Below are 11,315 nucleotides of genomic sequence, written 5' to 3' on the forward strand. Positions count from 1 at the left end.
TGATAAATGGAGAAAAGATTGAAGTTGTCAAGGATTTCGTTTTACTTGGATCCACAATCAACACCCATGGAAGCAGCAGTCAGGAAATCAAAAGACGCATTGCATTGGGCAAATCGGCCGCAAGAGACCTCTTTAAAGTGTTAAAAAGCAAAGAAGTCACCTTGAAGACTAAGTTGCGTCTGACCCAAGCCATGGTATTTTCAATCGCCTCATATGCATGCAAAGCTAGACAAAGAATAAGGAAGACCGAAAAAGAATTGACACTTTTGAATTATGGTGTTGACGAAGAATATTGAATATATCATAGACTGCCAAAAGATCAAACAAATCTGTCGTGGAAGAAATAGAGCCAGAATTCTCCTTAGAAGCAAGAATGGCGAGACTACATCTCATACTTTGGACATGTTATCAGGAGGGATCAGTTCCTGGAGAAGGACATCATGCTTGATAAAGTAGAGAGTCAGCAAAAAGCAGGAAGACCCTCAAAAAGATGGATTGATACAGTGGCTGCATCAATGGGCTTGAGCATAACAAGGAATGTGAGGATGGTGCAGGAGCAGGCAATGTTTTGTTCTGTTGAGCACGGGGTCTCTATGAGTCAGAACCAAGTCAACGGCACCTAACAACAACAACATATGTATATACACACCACCAAAAACAAACAACAAACTCGTTGCAATTAATTCTCTGTCATAGTGACCCTATAGTACAGAGTAGATGTTCCCCATAGGGTTTCCAAGGCTATAATCTTTAGGGACACTGACTGCCACATCTTTCTCCTGTGGAGTGGCTGGTGGCTTCAAATTGCCCACCTTTTAGTTAGCATCCAAGCACTAAACCACTGTGCCACCAGGGCCCTATATGTATATATATACAGATCCCATATATCAACTAAGGCAGTGATTCCTGACCCAAAGTTGCTTAATCACAGGAATTACAAGGGTTTTAGGTTTCTGGTGCTACCCTTAACCTATTGTATTAGATATCTATTGCTGCATAACATTGCCACAAACTTAGTGACTTAAACAACACACATTTGTTGTCTCACAGAGTCTGTGGGTCAGGACTCTGGGAACAGTTGAATTTGGTCTTCTTCTTCAGAGTCTGTTACAAGAGAGCAGTTAAAATGTTGACCATGGCTGAAGTCTCATCTGAAGCTTGACTGAGTAAATATTTGCTCCAAGTTTAAGAGGTGGTTGGCAGAATTTTGTTATTTTCTGCTGTTGGAGAGAACTCACCCTCAGACCCTTGCCACATGGACTCTGTGTGAAAACCAGCAGAGGAGAGAGTCTATAGAGAGTCTGCTAGCAAGACAGAAGCTACGATTGATCTTATGAAACATAATCATGGAAGTGATTCCATCACCTTCTATATATTCTGTTGGTTAGAAGCAAGTGTTTAAGTCCCACCTGAACTCAAACAGATGGGATTATACAAGCCCAGGAATACCAGGAGGTGAGGATAACTGGGGGGCCATCAAAGAGTTTGTCTTCCACACTTGTTAATTCAATGTGTCCTTTCTTGAGGTTTGTATTTTGTAACTTGTACCTACCCTTCAGGCAATTCCTATTATTACACAGATTTGGCAAACACCAAACTAGGAGTAAGGTGAAAGCCAAAAAAAAAAAATAGATGCACATTTTAAGCATTGGTCTGAATTTAAGAGAAATAGACTTACGGATGTTAGAGTTTGTAACCTTGATTAATCCTACCAAATCACAAGGAAGAAATATCCAGTGCAGAGTCCAAAATGTATCCCCTAAACAAAGGCATAATTTTATAAGGGATCAAGAGATTAAGCAATGAGTGAACAAAATCATATAAATGCTCTCATATTTTTTAAAGTATATTGCATAGTTCACAGAATAGAGAGCTCACAATTGAGGAAGATTTTGTTACTTAAATATGGCTTAAAGTAGACCTTGATGGATAGGTGGAATTTGGATAGTGGAGGTGAGGAAAGGTGGAGTGGTGTCAGCAAGGTGTATGAGGAAGAGTAAGAACGGCAAAGAGACGAGTCTTCCTGGAGCAAGAGTTTGTGCTGAGATGTAGGAAGTGTGTATGGTTATTTTGGAAGAGGAGGGAATATGAGTCAGAAAACCCTGTGAAATAAATCATGTCAATGATCAATGTGTGAGAGTTCTCCATCCAGATGGGACAAGTGAGCCTCAAAAGGAAGGAATAGATAAATCAAAGGAAGACAGTTATTTTTAAGAATAAGATTGAAAAAGAATGGATTCAATGCGTAAGAATAGACCTAGAGACATTTGTGACCTACATGAGATCGTTGTACAGGTTTGGAAGAGGAGAGCAGCCTCATCTTCATGCACCAAAGGAACATATAATGAGTTCTTCCACAGTTTCATCTGACCAGTGTAATATAAAATTTATAAATTAATGCTTTTAAGTAAAAGCTAGCTCATGAATTGGCTAAGCATAATGTTAGAATATGAACATTTACAACGGTACCTGGATTTGTTTTGGTACATAATAGCTTATCACCACTGAGCACACACTAGCGTTCAAGTAACATATCCTCTACTACAGAGAATAAATGGCATTATCAAATCATGCATTATTAATATTTGAGATACTAACTAGATCACCTACAGCTATTCAGAAATATTTATTTGCCTAGGTGAGGGGAACTAGGGGGGAAATTGTGTGGGATTTTTAGTATGGAGGTAGAGGATATCATCTCAGCCTTTTTACCAAGCAACTGGGTCACCTTGGGTAATTCCCCTTGCTTCATCATCTGTGAAAGGAAGGGAGCCATACAGCCGCTGCCAACCTCACAGAGTTATTACAATAATAAAATATGATCATTTATTTGCATAACTCTTTAAATGTGCACAGCATTTTATACTTTTCAATGGATATTTATTAGTTAGCACAAGCCAAAATAAATAGTACTTATTTTCATTATTGGACGACGATGAAAATTGTAAAGACTTGTTATCTATGTTTTATATTTTTTATCATGCTGATACATTAGAGCAAACCAATAACTAGGATTTATTGATGGCAGAAAGACTACATTTTTAAATGTGGCAGACATTTTTTATTTCTAATGGCCTGTTCCATTTTCAGATTCCATACATTCAAATATTATTTATCTAATCCTTACAATATGAAAAAAAACATTACATGCAAAACTAAATGCTATAGCTTATAGATTGTTAGTATATAATAATCACTGCAAATTTTACTTGGGAAACATGGGTATTCGGAAGCAGAACTACAGCACGCAAGTCAGTACACTAAACAAAGTCACATTCATCTATTTGTGCAGCTTACATCTTGTTTTATACCTTGGACAAGAACATACCAATTGATGACTGGATTATGGAAACAATAAGTGGTGATCGGCTAACTCATCAAATCATGGATCTCAACCTTGACACCATGTATTACTTTCGAATTCAAGCACGGAATGCTAAAGGAGTCGGGCCCCTGTCTGATCCCATCCTCTTCAGGACTCTGAAAGGTTTGAATAATTTCCTCTTTTTCCCTTGCTTTTCCTATGGGATTGTTATAAAACCACTTTGGAGTCTGTGTTAGAAACTGCCCTACACCATCTCTGCTGGCTACAGTGTACATTCAAAGAAAATTTAAAATGTACCTTTTTATGCTCAAAGCCAGTATGTCAAAGAAAGATCTATTGTGTTGTCACGTTTTCTGCCATCAGTACAAGGCAGACATAACTTGCCTTGACTTTTTCCATTTGCAATCCCTTTGGAATTTTGTACTGATTTCTTGTATATTGGCTCCATTCAAAATATAATGAAACCCTTCATCTATTTCATATAAAGTAATAAAATTAAAAAGCATTAAATTATGTGAATGGCATACTATTGCCAACTTCAAATGTTTTCTTTCACGAACTATTGTCCTTATGTATTAGAGGAAATTTTGATATGGCAAGACAAAATTTCAAACAAAATTGAGATGTTCTTTTTAAAGATCCAAGTTAACAACCATGGGAAAAAAAAAAATCTTACAGTGTGATTACTAGAAGAAAATTACACAAGCTCGCAAAGATAAAAATAGCTGCTCAACTTAGGGATAGTTATATGTTCTTAAAAAAAAATACTCAGGCCCGAGAATAGTGATCACATCAAAATAACCTTCATATAAGCCCTTACTATTTCAGAGCAAAGTCTTATTTTTCTAGAGGACAAATGGCTTCAAGAGCCCCTGTGATTTGGCAATTTAAAATAATTTGAATGTTCCATAGCTGGTATTTAAAGATATATATTTAAGGCATGATATGTGTTGTTCTAAAGAAGAATAACTTGGCTCTTAAATCTGTGACCACATTATACCTATATATCAGGATGAAAACTTGATAAGGCATTATGGCAAACCACAGAGAAATTAGAAACACTTGGATGATTAACCTTCTCATCCCCTTGTTTGCATCCTAAAGGAAGAGTCTGAGAATAACTCTGTAGTCTATTTCTCAATTCTCCTAGGTAAGGTGTCCTAATGAACGTGAACTTTTGAATTCTGAGGAGTGATTTATTCAGAAGCTGGATTTTGGTAACTGCTAATCTGAAAGTCTCCCAAGAACGCACAAACAAGCGTTCAGCCTAAGCCACGTGACTGTTCTTAATGACAAAGTAGAGGTTGGGCAAGGGGTGAGGAGGGAATAAGCTAACCTCTATCTATCCAGGTTTTTAGGACTTCATGTCTAAATCGGGTTTCACTCCAAATGAGCAGTTGAGAAGGTACTGGTTATTCATTTTGTGGGAGCGTAAAATGTAACTAATGTTTGGCAAATGCTCCATCTTTATCTATAAACGAGTACCAAATTACTTTCATGCTCACAATGTGTGCTAACTACGAGATCTCAGGCAGGGCTTAAGATGACTCAGGCATCTAAATGTATTAAGGAACAGAGTAATGAGTTATCACAGGATTTACAGGCCCAAATGGATACCCATTCTGTCGATTGTTTAATGAACTCATTGTCTCATTTGGTACCGTTTACCCTAAGTGCCCTAAATTCATCTGAGAAATGATTTTTAAAACAGAGGACAAATTCAGGAATTTGTTATATTATCATAATAGTCCACAAGAGTTTTTCCTAATACCCTGATTTGAATGATTCATATCATCTGAGTATGTCATACTCAGTAATAGTCGATCGGATTATTTTTGATAAACCCTGCTCGTATGGTAGAATAAGTTTCTGATGTCTTGAGTGCATTATAAATTATGCAGAAATATTGATATTCCCATCAGTATCAATAATCAACATTGTACAGGCATACATCTCACATGCCACTTACCATAACAAATGTTCTAAGGCAAATAAATTACTTATCATAAGAGATTTGAAGCTACAATGAACTAAATTTACATAAAGACATAAAATCATGTGATTGCTCTCTGATTTAAGGTGTTTACTTCCCAGAGCTGTTTCAAAACATAAGGCCTCTAGTTCATCAGAATGCAACTTTGTTTGACAGAGAGAAGGGCTTATATGTTGTCCTGAAGCTGAGGAAACTTCCAGTAGTCTACTGGGTAATGAGCAAGTGTTTCATTGCAAATCATGCTCCGGGCAGATATCTGCAAGCTTCATTCTTTCGGATTAAGTCTTTGCAAAGATGGCAACATTTTCTACTGTATTTTCTACTAGTATTTTGTCTTTTTGTATTGGCTATGAGGCAGAGAGGGACAGGAAACTCAACCAGTAATCACTGGTTAATTAAAAGGGTATTTATAATTAGAAAGGGATTATATTACTATACATTTATGTACATACATACATGTTGGTGCATTTGTTTGCAATGTTAATTTTAAGAACCTTGGGTTTGATTCTATGACCACGTGGGACTCTGTAAATACATCTCTCACCAAAATCTGCTCCAGGCTTGCATTAAGCTACCCACACGCTAATGTACCTTGGGAAGATGTATAAGAGGCATGTCTCTCTATCACATGGGTTGTTCCCTCCATGAAGCAGGCTTTTCTATGTTGACATATCTAGTAATAGGGAGAAAGAATGTTCTTGATAAAATAGACCCCAGAGATGGAAGTGGAGGGAGGAGTCACTTCTTACACCAAAAATGCAGACTTCAGCAGTAAAAGATCCATAGAATATGGTCTATTCCTCCGCGTGTCCTTAATCGTCATTCTGAAATGTGCATTTCCTCCAGCCAAGGATAGAGCACTTAAAGCTCTGTAACAGAATATGAAGAAGATTTCATCTTCAAATTAATTTGTGACCAAATATATGATTTCCGTAACAAATTACAGGGACCATTATTCATGTTTAATATAACTATAGAACACATTCAGTCCCTGTTTGGAAATACTCTTCAGTGGGTAACCTTTCTTGAGACATTCAACATTTCTGAAGTTACATACAGTCCAAATTTGCTAACAAAATACAAATCCAAAATGTAAGAATGAGGATGAGGTTATCCACAATAACATCTATGTATTTGTCACTGCCTAAAAATTTATTAGGCTGTAGACAATGCATGGAAACGCTGGTGGCTTAGTGGTTAAGAGCTATGGCTGCTAACCAAAAGGTTGGCAGTTTGAATCCACCAGGTGCTCCTTGGAAACTCTGTGGGGCAGTTCTACTCTGTCCTATAGGGTCACTATGAGCCAGAACTGACTTGATGGCAGTAGGGTAGGGGTTTAGACAGTGTATAGTATATGATTACAGTCAAAGGGAGAAATGAAGAATGGAGCTGAAATGAGGTTGGCTTTCTTCCCTTTTCTAACATCATCTGAACAGTTCTCCCCTAATTACGAGATGCTGATTAGGGTAGTTTCTCTAGGGTGTCCTATTGTGGCTACCAAACATTTAAACCTCCTGGATAGCTCATTCATGTATGATCCTGAGATATCATTCCTCATTCTTGCTGGAGACCTGGAAGGCAGTTCCTGCAACATACTGTGCAGCCTCAGCACCCACATTAGGATCTCAGTTAAATACCCTATCCCTGTCCATAAAGTATATATAATGCAGTAGCCTGTCAAAAGCACCTTTCATCACCACCCCCATGCCATTTTAAAACCTACTTTGAGAAGTAGTATTCAATGGAAAAGGGGAGAGAAAAATCAAGAAAAAAATTAAAATTTTATGATTAGGTTAGAATAGATTAGATAATGTGGTGAGTTAAAAAATGTTTGTAAACGTTGAGGAGATACAGATTTTTTATAAAACTTAAGTTTATAGAATCTTGATATAATAAGTGCTCTTATATATAACTTATTCCAATTAACATTTCAGAATTTAAGTCTACTACTTACTAATATACCTTTTCTGGTTAATCCTTTTCATAGAATCTGTCTACATATGTTTTTAAAATGAAAGAAACTGATTGATTCCTGGTGTTAGCATCTGTCCTCCTATGATGTAACAGACTAGACATAGCCCAGTTCATCTGAAAGGGACTTTTGTTAACAGCATTATTATTTAAGTATTTTAATTCTGTACATTCTTAACTGACAATGATTTGTGCTCCTTTAGAAAAGAGAGGACCCCCACCTGTAGGACATTTACTTTAAGCTGTTTTATAAATAATAGTGATGGGTTTGCTATATAATAATACAGATGGCCATGCATAATGAGAGAACTGACTTGTTAAAAGGTGCTGTTCATGGGCAGGCTGTTATATTTTTCTCTGTGAACTTAACTAGAACATATACAAGAAGCAAACCAGCAAGTGTAATATCCTAAGTATCAAGTTTGAGTTCAGTTAACTGAATTAAATATGCCTAGAAGACTCAAAGCTTAAAGACAGTAAGAAAAAAAAAAAAAATCATTGCTGTGGGTTCAGTTGACTCATAGCGACCATAAAGGACAGAGTAGAGCTGCCCCATAGGGTTTCCAAGGCTATAATCTTTGTGGGAGCAGACCGTCACATCTTTCTTCTGTAGAGTGGCTGATGATTTTGAACTGCCGACCCTTCGGTTAGCAGTTACACACTTAACCAGGCTCCTTCAAAGACCTTTCTTGTGAAGTATAAATGTAGTTGAAATAATTCCGATCAAGACAGGCTTAACATATAACACCATCTCCACAAAGGTCTGCATTGATCAAAATGTCATATCACAGTTTCTAGAAAAGCAATGATATTAGCGATTTACCTCTTACCTAGTTACATTTGGTTGACGAAAAGCCACCCTTTTTTTTAAACTTCAAAGATATTTTAAAATTTAAAAACAGTTTCAAGACTGTTATTCATAACTCATCTGAAGTTGAGAACAACTTCACAAGGTCTTAAGATTTATCAAGTCATTTAGATTATTCCATATTTATGATATTCTGTTACTCAGCTGCTAACCAAAAGTTTCACGGTTCGAACCCACCAGCTGCTCTGTGGGAGAAAGATGTGGCAGTCTGCTTCCGTACAGATTTATAGCCTTGGAAACCATATGGAGCAGTTCTACTCTGCCCTACAGTGTTGCTATGAGTTGGAATTGACTCAATGGCAGTGGGTATGTGAAATTAGTTAAGTTCTCTAGTTTAAAACATCAAATTCAATGAAATAGCATCCCTAACTTATTAAAATATATGATAATTGCCTCGTGATCGATTGCATTTTTACATAATGATCATTCTGACTTTATGTTTAGAGGGATGTGTTACATAATACGTATTTTAGAATGCATTTGTAGAGCAAAGACAATATCTTCAATTTTGTTCCTCTGATTTCTGTAACAGAAATAGTCTGTTAGCCTATGATTCCTTATCAATTTTATTGCAATAGGGCATTGACTTTGATATGAAAACTTGTTAACAAAACTGTTGATTTGATATGTCAACTTCCTTGCTGGGAATTGTCAAAGTTGAATAATAGTTTTTTTTTTCCCCTACAGTGGAACACCCTGACAAAATGGCTAATGACCAAGGTACGGTGGCTCAATCTGTCTTATTTTTTCCCCTATTTGAATCACTCCTATCTGTTAGACATGTCAGTCATTACTTTGTATTCCTCTTTTCACCTGGGCCATACACCTGGTGAAGCAGACATTGGCGTGATAATTAATCCTGTTAATGAAGTTCTGCTTGGCTGAGGCTGCGGCTGTGATAGGGAAGATGTAAATTTTCTTGAGAGGAAATTGTTTTGTCTCTATTCTGAAGGACCAATTAAAACGTCAAGCTTCTTTGTAAGAAATAAATTTTTTGTCTCTGTCTACACTTCTGAATAATTCACATTAAGTATAATTAAGCTCAGCATAATTTTCAAGCTGCTCTTGCACCCTTTCATGAGCTATGGATTAAAGTTCTGTAGCTCTACAGAGAAAACCATAAATCATATGTGCTTTTTCTCTGCAATGAGCTTCTTTTAATAAATAAAAACAAAGTTGGGTCAACTTTAAGGCATTACCGTTGCTCATATGGAAACCGAAAAGTTTTTCATTCTCTAAATCAGATGCTGGTCTGACTTGGAGTATTTTATCCTCCTTCCATTGTGTTACTAAAAGCTGATTTGTGTAGAGAAACAAGGATGGTTTTACACATAGCAAAATGGAGATGAATAAGAGTTTTCCATCAACTCCTAGGTAGATATGAATTTGGTATTACCATCATTATACCATAGACTAATTGATATGCCATAGACTAATTAGTAAATCAAGATTTCATTCTCTCTAAACTAGGACATTTAGTAGAACGGTAATGGAGAAAAAGAATTGTTTATGAGTATTATTTGTTCAGGGTGCTGAATTTCAATAATGGTGGAGATTGGAAACACTAGTATCTGTTATGGTCAGTGTCCTCAGTATTTGTTGATTCCGAGTCAACAGCTCTTATAGTTTGTCTCCTGCTTTGAGCATCTACTGTCAGCAGAACTCATTTCAAGCATTGTGTCTCAGAAGGCACCACCATGTTCTAAGACTGGAGAAAAACATTCTTTAAAAACTCCAACATGATACTTTTAACTTCTGACTAATACTAAGCTTCTCAATAAATAGATTCCCAGTTGCCCTTAGGTTCCTTTTTTTTTTTTTTTAAGTTAACTGTTTTTCTTAATACTATTTCAAGTAGCAAAAATATATTTTGGCAGTTGGTAGTTGTATAAAAGACAAATGAATAAATGATTCCCTACTCCCTCTAATTACACAATATCCATGAATTTTCATTGGAATTTCTTCTGATTTTCCTATCTACCACAAAATCAGATCAGCTACCAGAAACACAAGGAATTCCCAAGAACTATTACCAGTGGCTGAGTCCATTAATATATTTGAACAATTATGCTTTTCCTTCATCTAATATTACCTAGGAATATTTCATCATGTATTATGCTACTCAATGCCTTATTCGATCATAACTGATATGCATTTTGTCAAGCTGAGAGGTTTCAAACTTTAAATCAAATCCAAATCACTTATAGAATCAAGGGGGCTGATGACATAATTTAGTGGTTATAAATAAGATCTTTAAACTCGTACAAAGAAAGTGTATAAAATTTGCTAGCTACCAAAAGCTCTTTATAAATAAAATCAGTCTTCTGGGTTGATGGCCAAGTGCATGAGAAAATAACCCAGACTGAATATCCCTCTATATTGATGAAAATAATAGGAAAATGCTATTGAGTGCTCCCTCAGCCAGAACATAGCAAATCAGTTGAATATGCTTTTCAGTGCTCACTCTTAGACTGATCTGCCCTCTTCCCATGGCAAAATGATCCCACTGTTACATTCATGGCAGGGGTTGAATTTCTGACGAAAGAAAATTCCCTCTGAGAGAAAATGTGGCACCTTGGTTCAGAGTTAACCTTGCAAAGATGAATGCCAAATGGAAAAGCAGGAGGTCAAATTTAAGTTATATGAGAGAAAGTGAGACAAGTTTTGATTTTTCTGAAAAGTATCAGGAGGGACCAGTCCCTGGAGAAGAGCATCATGCTTAGTAAAGTAGAGGGTCAGTGAAAAAGAGGAAGACCTTCAGTGAGATAGATTGACACAGTGGCTGCAACAATGGGCTCAAACATGGCAACGATTGTGAGGATGGTGCAGCACAAGGCAGTGTTTTGTTCTGCTGCACACAGGGTTGCTGTGAGTTGGACAAAGCCACAATTGTGAGGATGGCACAAGACTGGGCAGTGTTTTGTTCTGTTGTACATAGGGTCACTGTGGGTTGGAACAGTTTGACAGCACCTAACAATAGCAACAGTCTTTGTAGACTCTTGTCACAAATGATTTTTCTTGGAATCCAAGATCTGCTGTGAGAAACACAGAGGTGAAGACAAAAAATCAGTTATATGTGAATCAGCCATGATTTGGAGAAAATATTTTCCTTGGAATAATATTAATAGTAGTGTGAAAATGATAGACAGTTTACACAG

The 11,315-nt window shown here is 36.6% G+C and overlaps 1 protein-coding gene across 1 annotated transcript in view; it reads left to right on the top strand.

The window, feature by feature from the left end:
• DCC (DCC netrin 1 receptor) overlaps positions 1 to 9,157 on the top strand; it is a 608,075-nt gene extending 598,918 nt beyond the window's left edge. Inside the window, exons 18-20 of the mRNA XM_004379240.2 lie at positions 3,293 to 3,487; positions 8,845 to 8,877; positions 8,996 to 9,157. Coding sequence (XP_004379297.1) covers positions 3,293 to 3,487; positions 8,845 to 8,877; positions 8,996 to 9,042 — 275 coding nt within the window. The 3' untranslated portion in view covers positions 9,043 to 9,157. The remainder of the gene's footprint in view (positions 1 to 3,292; positions 3,488 to 8,844; positions 8,878 to 8,995) is intronic.
• The last annotated feature ends 2,158 nt before the right edge of the window (positions 9,158 to 11,315 follow it).

Source organism: Trichechus manatus, unplaced genomic scaffold, assembly GCF_000243295.1.
Source record: "Trichechus manatus latirostris isolate Lorelei unplaced genomic scaffold, TriManLat1.0 scaffold00063, whole genome shotgun sequence".
NCBI lineage: Eukaryota > Metazoa > Chordata > Mammalia > Sirenia > Trichechidae > Trichechus > Trichechus manatus.